At 38.6% G+C, this 13,576-nt stretch overlaps 1 protein-coding gene across 4 annotated transcripts in view; it reads right to left on the bottom strand.

Annotated features, from left to right (window-relative positions):
* The window catches only part of RNF130 (ring finger protein 130), a 55,789-nt gene that overhangs the window by 27,912 nt on the left and 14,301 nt on the right, over positions 1 to 13,576 (bottom strand). For all 4 annotated transcript variants that reach the window (XM_010399928.3, XM_039559415.1, XM_039559413.1 and 1 more), the window contains one exon: positions 3,321 to 3,571. In XM_010399928.3, the coding sequence (XP_010398230.2) occupies positions 3,321 to 3,571 (251 nt within the window). The remainder of the gene's footprint in view (positions 1 to 3,320; positions 3,572 to 13,576) is intronic.

Below are 13,576 nucleotides of genomic sequence, written 5' to 3'. Positions count from 1 at the left end.
TGAATCCTCAAATGCTCTCCATAAGCATGGGCATAAAACTCAGGGACTGTATAGAAGTCCACAGAAGTGAATCAGCACTGATGTGCAAAACTAATCAAAGCCAGGTTGCAGGATAAAAGCTGAAGCAATGTCCCCTCCTGATGATTTCCACTGTACTCTGTTCATACTGGTTTTTATTCAGTGTGCTGTAATACACTGCTTGTTCTCTTAAGCTTGAATTATTTTTATATTTCCCCCCTGAGCAGGCTGATCTTATTCTGAGATGCACAAGATCCTCCCAGTGTAACCTAGTTTCTCTCTTGCTATTACCCAAAACCACCACAATCTCATAAAAGAAAAAAATGATGGGTCACGAAATCTAAATAAGCCAATACAGACTTAAATTAAGCTGAAATTAATACTGGTTTGAAGATAACGTCAATCTGCATGCAGAGGCCATACTATTTTCCTGCTGTTTATGTTGCTTCATGACCACCACAGTTAGATGGAAGGAGCCTTTTCTGACATTCAAGTGCTGATTCCTACTGAAATGCCCAGTTCCCAGCCAACAAAGAATGGCTGTTTGTCACTGTTTACCCACTGGGGTCCCAAAGGTGGGCACTGAATGAAACAAAGATCCTGTTGTCTTCCTTCAGTGACATGAGACATCAGACTTGGTTTAAAACTGACTTAAAAAACAGAAGTTCACGTATCTCCTCTTTCCCCTCCAACCTGTACTGAGTACTCCACCTTTGAAAGGGATGGGCTGCTTCTGAGAATGCAGCTCTCAAAACCTTTCCTGCAGCCTGCAATCCATGTGTGGGGTTTTGTGCCCACCTTCTATGAAACTGAAACCCAAATCCTTCATAAGGTGTACCCCCTGTATCACACATTTCCCTGCACACAAACTGGAATGAAAGTTGCTTTTATTTGAGAAACACAATGATGTCACAAGTCTGCATCGCAACTGACTGTACCACTTATTCTAGAATTACATAAGCACTTTTCTTCCTTGTGGTTTCACAGAACAGCAGCTCTAATTTTGTATTTTTTAGAGCAAGGATTTGAAAAAAAATCAGATACGCAGTCCCAGCTACTGAAGCATATCCATGTAGGAAGCACAGCATCAGAAGCAGAGCTGGGATAGGAAATTATATGCTTCCTAGAGTCAAAAATCTCACCCTAACTTCAATATGCAAGAATTTGGTCAATTTAAGCAGATCTAAATTACGTGCCCTGGAACAAGCATATTGGCCTGAGAACTTAATGACACAGAACACACTGGGCACACTGCTGGAGTAGATAACCATTGCATAACCAAAAGAGTGATTACTGAGAGGAACGAGGCTGAAATGGCATTTAACTCAAATGCTCAACACTACCAGCCAAGTGAATGTGGGTAGTATCTGTATTTCATTCCACTGCATGTGATTGTATATGCACTACAAGAAATTTTAAAGATTATTTTCCCACTGAGAGCATAATATTTCAGCAGAATTCTTCCAACATATTGAAGTTCTTTTACGTAAATAAATTTGCTAAATAATAACTTTCATCTCTTCCGTTGAAGAGGTCAATCTCTTCTATTTTCTAATTTTAACAAATACTCTTTCATGCTAACACTGGAAACACTCAGAATTTGCTATTTTGCTAAGTTAGGGCACAGGCACAGACCATATGCTTGCCTTTAAAAACCACAACCGTGTGGATGGAAAAGGTCACTTCCACATGCAAAAGAGTTTCACACCTCCAATGGAAGCACGCAAGAATAACCATGTGAAATACCAATATCTGCTTGTGTTATCTACAAAACACAGCAAGTTTTTGATGGCTTTGATTTAAAAAACAGAAAAACGTGCGCCTTGACGTAACTTAAAAACAAGATCATAGCCTAAACCAAGTTATTTCATCACTAACAGTACAGTCTTTGTGAAAGCTCTCAAAGCTCTTTAAAAGTAAGCTGTAGCTGTCGCCACCTTCTTATTAAAGTTTAATAAGCTCAGCTTTTTAAACCACATAAAATTTTCATCAAGTTTCTCCTGACCTTTGTAAAAATTTAAAGAAAGAAAAAAGGTCCTAAGAGCCCTTTCCCAATGGAGCAACTGTTTTGAAACGTGGACATTTGGAAGAAGCCTAGAGCCATGTAGGGGATAGAGAAGGCACAATTTAGTATTCCACAGACATTCATTAAGTTACAGTTATATTTAAACTTTCACCATCCCAAGGGACCACACTAAGTACTGGCTACAGTGTGGTCATTTAAGAATGACATCCTTAGGAAAATCTACAGGATGCCCATGGGACCTGCAGCATCAGACACTATTTATAGTAACTGAAAAGGAAATCCTGTGCCACCACCAAGGCTTTGTAAGCTTGAATTTGTTCTAGGTCTGACAGAACACCAAAGAACTGCCTCACAGCCAGCTGCCTTGTATCACCTGTAATTTGGGGGAAAGGGGGACAGTGACTAGAGGTCAGGAGGTTTTGACTAGAGGTCAGGAGGTTTCTAAGTTAGCCTTGGCAGAGAGACAGGGCAAAGAGGACACTATGGATTTCCCAAGGCTTACTGACCCTTCTCAATAAAAGCCAAGGCACACTATGGAAGGTCATTAAGTCCACACTAGTAAAACATTTACTTCTAAAGTTTAATCTGTGTTTGAGTTGACAATTTGATTTAGTCTGGGTCTCTGAGTATGGCCATAAGAGTTGAAAAGGAATGTAAGCAAGGTATATTGGACAAAATTTTAGTTAAAATATATCACCAGGAGAATTAGGCACTCCTTACCAAGGGTGATCTTAAATAAAGTTGAAAGTCAACACAGACCACTAAGCAGCTCTACACCTTAGTTTTCTTACCCTAACATTCATGATAGATTATGATTTAGGAATACTTTTATACAATTTCTGAATTACCTTAACTATTACAGAAGGTATCCTTAAGAGCATAGAGAGAATTAGTAACATTTGCTCAGTGTTCCCCCATACTACACAAGTCGATTCATAATTTAACTTTCTTCCCCATTCCCAACATACATCCAGTACATATTTACTCAGCCAACACAGAATTCATCTTACTTTTGGACTTACACTAACTAAAACTCCAAGTATTTTGCTTCAGTTCTATTCTTTCCTGTCATGTATTAGGATCTATACTGGTGCTGCTCAGGTTGAAAACACTTTGCTATATAAAAATCCTTGTCTGGCAACATGCTCTGCCTTGGAACAAAGAGGTTCTGAACACCAGTTTGATGGGCATTCCTTAGAAACTATTTGTTCTCTATTGATTATTGTATACAGAAATATTATCTCCATAACTTAAGAGAAAAGAAGAGACCCCTTACCTGATTCCTGTCACGTGCACTTGTGTACCTGATCTTCTGGATGAAGTAAAATATTAACCATGCTGAAGAAATGATCATCAAAACAATGAATGATATTGACACGAAGACTAGAGAGCCCCGACTGAAGTTCTTCGGAGGAACACGGGACCCCACTGCTATGGCCATCAGGACAGAGATATTCTTTTCCAAGTAATTCAGGATCTCCTTAACCTTCGATTCTGTAATCATGACAGCAACAATGTCTCCAGTTCCTATAAAAAGGGAAAAAATATTTAATTTATATTTAAAATTAACATGGCATGCTGCTCACAAGATGAATTTTCCAGTTTTCCAAATGGAAAGCCATTTGACAACTCGAGGTTTTAATCTAAGCCATCTGTGGCACATGGAACATGCTACTGGGCACTCTACTCATGCCTTGTCCTTCAAACCCAGATTTTCAAATTAGGGCATTAACATGCAAACTCTCTGCAGCTCCACACATAGTAACAGATCTCTACTGCTGGTTACACAGTACTTCCCATATTATAATTACTGTGTGCAGTCCGAACTAGCTTTCAAAAGTACGTTTGTTCCAGATCTGAAGCCATGAATACCTAAACAGGCAACTCTCAGAAAAACATTTAGGAGATGAGTGAGAATATGAGAATATTGCTCGAGCGCCCTTAGCACAGGCAGTGCTGTGGATGTTGCTGGGAAGAGTTATGCAAGTTCCCCAGCGTGGTTATGTGGCTGCAAAGTAAAAGAGAATTGAAAAACTTGGCGGAAGTTTGACTGCTGATTTTATCACCCATACAAAGACACGCTTGATAGGATCGCAAAGAGGCTGTCAGCTTCATCAGCTCCATTTTCAACGTGTAGCCCATCTGTTTTCATAGTGTCTTGCCTCTAGACTATTTCCTGTCCCAAAGGGAAAATTATTGGTACAAGGATAATAGGAAAACCATAAGCCTTGCCGAAAAAGAACAAAATCACCTGTAGAGCAGAGAGAGCACCCACGTTTTAATGCAAAGACCCCATTAAAAAAATAGGATTTTGAACACGGGGTAATTATAATTTCAAAGAAAGGAAAGTTTTAGAAAAACCAAAGCCAGAAAGAAAAAAAACCTTGCGAAGTTTCATTCTTATTCATCCAGACTTATTTGCTTCCTATACTAAAAGCCTTTTCAAGACCTATTTTCAAAATGCTTGCAAAATCTGCTCATCTGCTTGTTCCATCTGCTTGCTCCAATTCACATTCCCTCAGAGAGGAGCTGTATAAGGCAAACGACTTCAGCACCAAGATTCTGGATTTAGAGTGGATTTAAACTACAGAGAACCTAGTGTGACAGTAGAGAACATGAGGTCCTATTTTAACACAAGGCATTTGTTCAAAGTCTTTTAATCAAAACCTAACTTGAAGAAGCTACTGTATCCACAAAATGATGTTCAAGAGCCAAAAGAGCAGCATCTTTGAAACCCTGGGCACAATAATTCAGGGTGACAGCTACATAGTTTTTCCACAATGGGGACTTTTAATAGAGTTGTGCAACAGCCTTAAATGTTCTCTTATTACACTTTGCATTCACTATGCTAAATAGTAACATTTACAGCCACTATAATCAGTTTTCCTATTAAGTTCACTAATGCTGGTGATGTGAATTCTTCTGACAGAACTACTCAAAAGAATCAAAACTTATAATCTCAGAAATTAAAACTTGCACAATAATTGAAAAAACATTCCACAGCCCTCAAATTGCTTTCCTCAAGAAATTTAAACTTTTCTTTATTTAAAATTGAAATGGCAAAGTCATTCAGGCCTTGTCCTGCTAACATGGGGCTAAATAGGGAAAGAAAGTTCAGTGTTTCCTTCTGAATATTTTTGAAACAGTGCCACAGTAATTCAAAAGCTTTGAATAGCAATGAAAGCTCAACACAATTTATTTAATCTCTAGTATAGCACAGACTCACACAAGACCAATTTTAATCCAGCTCTCAAGAGATATTTCAGTACCAAGTTTGGTTTCATGCAAAAATAACCAAGATATTTAATAGACAGCAAAGCTCAGAGTACAAGTCCATCACTAGCTTTATTTTCATGGAAATCTACCCAGATTCCTATTTGTCCATTTGGGAGGACAGTTCCTGCCCTGACTTTCAGCACATTTTTACAGCACAAGAGACACCCTTCCTACAATATCCTGTATGTAGATGAAGCACATGCTCCTGCAACCCCAAATCCCTGCAGCTCAGATAGCGCAAGATCAATCAAGAGCAGATAATTTATACTGCTTGGTATTTTCCCCAGACTTCACTTCTGCTCTTCGTATCTAGTTCAGGCAGAGAAGAAAAGCAGGGAAGGGTTCAGGAGGACTGTATTCCCCAGAGCACATGCTCTGCTAAGCTTCCCCAGAAGAAATTTATTTGCACTGAGAAATTATGTTAGTATGAAAATATCACGCTGAAGCACTCAATGTAATATCCTAACATGATTTATAAGTTATCTGCAACGCAAAGATGACAAAGATTTTCTGATACTAGTCCAGTGTTATCTGAATCCAAAGCTGAAGCCTCTACCTATTCCCTGCTGCCCAGGGAATGTGACAAAGCTGACAATCTGTCACGCGTTTTATATAAAGCCCAGCACAATGGGAACCTCTGGCATCACTGCAAAGTGATTTGCATTCCAAATGACTCAACTGGGAACAGCCGAAGTGCTACTGCTGCTTCTGACCCCGCCAGAGCCAAGGAGAACTGCAGAAAAGAAAAATAAATTGTGTCTGTTTAACATACTGAAGCTCAGTGGAAACTGGGACTTGGTTCATCCATATTTTTGTCAGGGGCATCACCCTAAATAATTTTAGCAAGAACTCCCTGTTTGAGAACAATTGGGGGCAGGAGGAGACAGTGACTCATTTATTTTAAGCACCTTGAAACCTTTTATTTCTGAAACTTTAGCAGAAAAAAATCCTCAGGTGAAGACAGAAAGACTAAGAGTGTTTGTGAAACTCAGAGAATATGGTCTTACTCCATAATCTTTCGAAAAGCAAGATTCTCCTCAGCCAAGAACACAGAGTCCAGAGAAAAGAATATGGATTGCTTACTAAAGCCAATGAACTACACATGGAACCATAGATGACAAGCTAGGACAGACGGTAGACATAAGATAAATATTGATGCCTGTAAACATAAATCATTTAATTGCTATCATCCAAGCCCAGGCAGCTCTTTCCAGCTTGCAATTTTATCATGCGCATGTTTAATTAGGATAGTTATACAACTCTGTGTATGAAAAGGGATGAAGTTGTGACTAATCATTAAATCTGTGTAATGTTACATTGTGAGAGCAGAAGAGAGAAAAACTTAAGAGCTGAGAAGACACTAAAAACAAGACTATGGGAAAAACAGCAACATCCAGAAGTTTCCTGTAGAGCTCGTAAGGAAACTGCTTTGCTCTCTCACTGACCTATTCATATGTCCTAGCAGTTCTAAAAGAGCATGCTTACAAAGTCAATAAAAAGTAATCTCAAAGAAATGTTACAAGTGTCCGCACAGGCAAATATTTGTGGTGCTTTTGTTGTGTTGGGGTTTTTTTTTTTTTTTGTTTGGTGGGTTTTTTGTCATTTGCTTGTTTGGTGGGAATTTTTTTGGGTTTTTGTTTGGTTTTGCCTTTTCTTTTTTTTTTTCCTTTTTTGTTTGTTTGGTTTTTTTCGTTAATTCTTGACTACCATATGTTTGTCTGAAGCTCAAAATATGGATAACTATGTCCAGGATACCAAGCTGAAGCTGAAGATAGGCATGGTTCAAAGAGGAGACTTCAGACACCTCCACCTAGCACCCACTAGGGGTTGCAGGGAATGGCAGCCTGGCAAAATGCACCTGCTAATCAGGCTGCAATGCTTCAACCACCTTCTCACAGCTGGGGAGGGCAGAACCTTAGATCCCATCTTGATTGTGGAAAGGGTCAGACCACCTGTAAAAGGCACTGAACTATTTTGATTTGATGCAACAAGGTTTGTAGAGAACTGAGAATTAAGTTAAGATACTCATAACAAAGGTCAGTGATTTGCTAATGGCTGATATTTAAAGCTAAAGTCCTTGCAGTAAGTCTCTGATAGTGGCTGCTGATGCTGCAGACACAGCATGAAGCACACAGACTGCACTCATCTCATGCTTGCGAAAGAATATTGTCCTCTCTTTAAACAGCAGAGAATATTTAACTGCAACTGAATCCGTTCATCGCTTCTTTCCGAAAACCCTAAACTTAGCAGACATTTACCTGAATAATTCTGCTGGTGAAAATTTCAGAGTACTTCCTTAGAAAACACAAACAAATTCCCCATTTCCTGATAAAGGTAAAGAATGGTCCAGACAGTCACTTGAAAGCTGGATTCAGACATTAAAATGCCACTGCCTTTCTGAGTGCAGCAATAGGATCATCATCATGATCACTTAATTGGAAATAAAACTGCCAATCTTCACAAACCAGACTTCCCTAATCTTCTGTTAAAATCCTGTAGCTGTGTGCTAAGCATTTCTGAATGCATTATATCAGAAATAAAAAGACAGCAATACCTAATATTCAGTACCCAGGAAAAGGATCAATCCTATTACTGTGAGCGACATATTTCTTGGAATAACATTAACTAACAGTGAAACCACTTCAACAGAATTTGGGAGCCCAGAAAGTGACAAAGCAAGCAGGAAAGCACTAATGAAAGCTATGGCTGTATATGAAATTTTGAGAGACTGATTGTGAGTTCCGTGAAAACACCAAAAGACATCTGAGCTGCATAAGAGCAGAGGCGAAAGCAAGGATTACCTCTACCAGGGAAGGGATTCAGCCATAAAGGATATAATCCATGAAACTTGTGAGGTAAAGGATAAGGAAAAGGCATGCTGACCTGTATGCAAAGCTGTGCCACTAGAAAAAGTGGGCTTGGGAAGAAGAGTTTTTAAATAAAAACTTCCACAGCATTTAACAACAGTGAGGAAACCCACAAATTTATCAGGTACCTTAACATTTTCATCTGATGCAAAACAAAGAAATTTGTTGTGAAGAATAACTCTTACATTCTAAACAGGTTTATGGGAAAGCAGACACCAAGAGAACGAGCCTTGGCATATCTTCAGAGTTATTAAAACTGGTCTAGCTGCACATATTTTTATTTTGATCTAATCAGAAAGTAAACAAGAGCACATCCAAGCTGTCAACACATGAGCAATCTCAAGAGTAGAATATGTTGTTTGAGATGTCCCAAATCAAATACAGAAAAAGCCCATAATATTTGACAGTTATTGCATTCTAAACAAGACAAGAATTTAATGCCAAGAATATACATTAATTTTAAAATGAGACTGGTAGCATTTTAAAATATTTGTCTTCCTGTTGCCTTAATAATATTGAAAATGTTGAATTCTTGCCTGTATGTAAACATTTACTTTAGGATGCCTATTTTATGTAGTGTCAGACACCAGAAAAGATTTTACAAAATTACCATGAGAAAAATCATAAAGGGCAGCAGCATATGAAACTATTACCCAAACGTCAGGCTTTTAAAGGTGCCTCAGTTAAATACAACCAGTGGAACAACTTGCTATCCCAAAACACTGAGCAGGTATTTGCAGAAATCACAAGTCTCTTTGCTGCACAAACCCATTCAAAACAACCTAAAGAAAAAGCTTCTGAAATTAAAACTTGACTTCTGTCTACTCAAGAGGACAAAGAAGTAGGTATTTCAAGTTCAGGGAGGAACAGGCTTCTATGAAATACTGTCAATGTATATCTGAAGAGCACTCAGAACTTTTCTTTGTAGCAAAAAGCTACAACAGATTTCACTCTGTCAGGTGAAGAGAGGGTCCTGCTCTGTGCCCTCTAAACATGGTTACACACTTCAGTGTTCTGGAACATGCCAGGCACTGCTGTACTGCAGACATGATGGACTACCACAAAGTCTGCTCCTTTAAGAAAAGCAGGCATTGATTCAGGCATAGGATTAGAAAACCAGAAACAGCAAGAGCAGCTTTTCAAAGATGGGTGTGACACAATTAAATTCAAAACAAATATTAAAGCTTAATCAGATTCTTGTTGTGCTAGCCTGTAGCACATTAAGTCCATAAGTGATAAATAATAAACTTATAAGCCTATCCTCCTTTGTTAAACAAGAAACTATGCCTCAGTATAATGTCCTTGCTGTATTTTTGACCAGCTTTATAATCTACTCTGACCAAGAGTTCCTAAAAGGAGAGATAAATTGCAAAATCAGTCGAGAAAACTGTTGGGCTGTATTTAGGTAACAACTACTGACACATTATTTCATAACCCAATTGCTCTATTCTGACACTCAGGGAAATGTTTCTTATGGAGAAATTAGCATACAATCAAAACAGGTAGTCACAGCCACATCCTGATTCATTCACAAGTCCAAATCCTGCTGATACACGTGAGCTGGCAAGCTATGCCCCTGGATTTCCTCAAGCTCGTCAAGGTCAAGCTGACTCTCTCCTGCACTAACACACTCCAGAAAACCAACACTCACAGCCTCTCAAAGATACAACAAAACTTCAGTATGTACAAAAGAGGCATTGGGCTTTGGCTTCTCTGCAGATCATTTCCCCTCCACCAGCCTCACCCAGGGAGCTCCTCTCTGTCTTCCATCCCAAGTCATATAACACTAAGCACTGCTAGAAGAATTAAGATTCTCTACTAAGCTACAAGATGCACCCACCTTTTTTGTAAGAGCTCCACAAGTTCCAGAATCTCTGCTCAGTCTTTAAACATGCTATTTCAATGCTTCTGGATGGGCAGCAGGAGGACAGACCCATGGCCGGGCCAAGAAGGGGAGAGAATTTATAAATCCCTGGAATGTGAACTGCAGCAGAGTTCCCCTAGAATGGTAAGGACACTGGATTCTGGGGCTTGGGGTTTCTTGTGCTCCCCTCTTTTGAATTGCCTTGATAATTCCACTTATATCACATATTCCCTTTCTGTGGAAGACATGTAGGTTCTGGGAATTACATTTATATATATATATATATATATATATATTTTTAGTGCATGTGACTTCTTGGGTTCTTTACACTAGGGAAAACCAAGCCGAGACAAGAGAAAAGCAGATAGACATTATAATGACTTTTGAGATATTTCACACTCTTTCCTGTCTTAGCAATGCCTCTTTTGCATCTGCTTGCACTACAGTTTTATCTTTTTTAAAGGAAACGGACATTCCACCTAAATAATGCCGGAAGAATAAAAAAAGCTCGGCACAAAGAAATGTGTCACTTGATCATCCCCTTTCCACAGTCTGTGCACAGATTTTTTTCTTCTTTTACTTAAATTTTTACATAGCATTAAGCAAATTTTACTGTGAATAAACTGATTTGCAGCCTCTTTTAAAGAATAAATACTTGCAACTGTTAAGGTATTAGTATGCTAATGAAGCAGACCAAATTTTATATTCAAACCTTGAACAAATGCAAATTAATAAAAAGCTGAAGGATCACTTTAAGTTTTGACTAGGGAAACGGTGTAATCCTAACAAATTACACACCACTGCATAAAAAGGTTCCTCGTGTCACAGTTTCACACATTTCTGAAATATCTATACCTGCCTATCTTCAAAAGATATTTTTGCTAATTTGAAAACAGCTTTTCTTCACTTTCTATACTTTTGAACAGTGTCCAAAACCTGTTATGGTGTCACATTCTTGATTCATCAATAATATTAATGTAGCGTAGACATCACTGGTCCATCATCAATATAAGACACACCTGGATTTTGATAATTGTCTTGCATTCCACAGTGTGACCAGGTGCTAGCAGGTGGCTTACATTTTGCCATTTCTGGACAGCAGTTTGTATTCCCACTAATGGATGGTGCAGCTAAAAAACCCAGGCATTTCCAAAATGGGCAATTTGTCATGCTCAAGTATTTTCTTCTATAGACACACAACTTCTCTACAGATCTACCTATCTGGACATGGACAGTCATTGCAAACAAATTCAGCAAAGCACAAAAGAGAAATGGCAAGATAGCCTTACCCAAGGACACTACAAAATACTTTGAGAGATTTACAAAGAGCATATTCATAGATTAATATCATAAATTTGGTTCTACTGAGTCCATAGATACAGGGAATTACTCTACTGCTGGAGCTCAGACTTTGGATAAGAAGAAGAATGTAATTACTTACAGTCACTAACAGTCCCGTGGGCCTCTTCACAGTCACAGAACTAATTACCCTTTCAGCTGGCTGAGGTAAAATGAGCCCGACTTCTGTTATTTTAGTTGTGGATGAGGCATGTATGACACAGAAACACTGGTAAGGAGTTCTGCAAGGCACCAAGGCTATGATGGCTCTGTAAAGGGGCTTCCCTGGATTGCCTTGAAGAGAGAAGTGCTTCCTTATGGTCCAGAATCAGCATGTCAAACATACTCCTCTCCCTGTCTCTAAGTGTCAGACACCTCCATCTACTGTGTGACAGACTTTCCTGATTGATACACCTCCAAGGAATGTAGTGGGAAACATGATCAACAATAAAGCTGTTGACATTCATCCTCCATATTTTCAATTAGCAAACATAACCAAAAAATGATCAAATATATGTAAACTATGGTTAGACTATTAATTGCTTGGCCCTTTTTAAAGCTTCAGCTTTAATGACTCAGCTCTTTCCTTTTCATTAATATTCTGAGGTAAATTAATAATAACACATTTTAATAATAATATTGTAATATACAATAAAATTAGTTTTGACCTGTGGATTCAAAGTAGGTCTCAGTAATCCAGGGCAAGTTTTGCAGTGGATTTGGTATAGAGCTAAAATATTCGTCAGTACACATCTGTGCATGATAATCTGCAGTACACCCTGCCAGAGCTTTCACGCATCAGTTCAGCTCAGAGTTACATAAAGAGACATTTGTGAGAAAAAGGCAAGCAGCAGAGTTAAGAGATGAGCTGCTCAGGGATCAGTGCCACAACAGAGGACAGTGGCACCTCGACCGCCAGCTCTCTGCAGTCTATTGTACTCACTCCGAATGAGGGCAAGAACGTGGAAGAGCCATTAGATGGCAACAACTTCAAATTGCTTCCTGTCCCTCCTGCTTCTGACCCACTGACCTAAAACAATCCACAGAACATATAGGCAGTTTTAGCACAGTTCAAAGCAAGTACAGCCCCTGCCTCCCATGCTAGTATGCTTTCTAAGTGAATAGAGGGCCATGAAAACTCTTTCCCTTAGAAGGAACCTGTTTCTGGGAGCCTATGTTGGACACCTCTTGCACAGTGCCATGGCAGGGGAACATCACCTGTGCACATCATGGAACAGAAACAAGTTCCTCCAGAAAATTAATGAGTTGTTTCATTAGAAGAGCAATGAAGATTTATCTTGATGACACATCTGCATCTTGGTTCTCAAGACCTTAAAAGATTTACCTGTATCAGGTAAATCTTCTAAAAACAGTGTTATATTAGAAGTTGTTTATATACTTCTGGAAATTTCTTAGGTGCTGATAAACCACAGTTACTGGAATCCAGCAGCTTCATTTTGACACTCTCTTCTATATGTGTTTCTCTTTTTCTGTCTGTATTTGTTCCATAAATTCTAAGTATGAAATTTGAACTTTGGAGGCTTCTTTGGATTTTATTCTTTTCTGTAAATCCAAATAAAAGTCTAGATTTTAAGAGAGAAATTCAGTATCATAAAATCAGAGAATGGTTTGGGTTTGGAAAGGACCTTAAAAATTATCCAGCTCCAACCTCCCCAGATTTAACTGTTTTGTACTTAACAGGATTGTATCCATCACACACAAACAAGAAAGGAATTAAATTGTTATTTAACCTGCACTGTCTTCCCATTCCCATAACTGCTTATAAAGGAGACAGCAACTGCATATTTTCTCCACCACACAGGCTCTTTTTTACATTAGACAGTAGCAGTTTTGCTTTAACAGAAGCAGCAAGCAAAACCACTCATAAAACTGCCTTCCTGCCAGTGACCTCATAGTCTAAGAAAACCTATGCTGGGAAAGATGTCCTTTGCTTAGGTTGATAGAAGACATCTACAGGACTGTGTAAAATAAGTATACAGTAACATACAAAAGAATATGCACAAAGAAAAGAAAATAATGTTGCAAATAACATTAACAGAAGTACAGGTATTAAAAAAAAAGTTAACCAATTCCTGAAGGTCATTACCTACTTTAAAACTCAAAGGTGAAAACGAAGGGGCAGAGACTTGGTGGACTATGACACAAGAGAAAGCAAATTCTGCTATT

The sequence above is a fragment of the Corvus cornix genome, chromosome 13 (assembly GCF_000738735.6).
Source record: "Corvus cornix cornix isolate S_Up_H32 chromosome 13, ASM73873v5, whole genome shotgun sequence".
Lineage (NCBI taxonomy): Eukaryota > Metazoa > Chordata > Aves > Passeriformes > Corvidae > Corvus > Corvus cornix.
The sequence above is the reverse complement of the archived record's forward strand: the minus strand, read 5'-3'. Positions and strand labels throughout refer to the sequence as shown.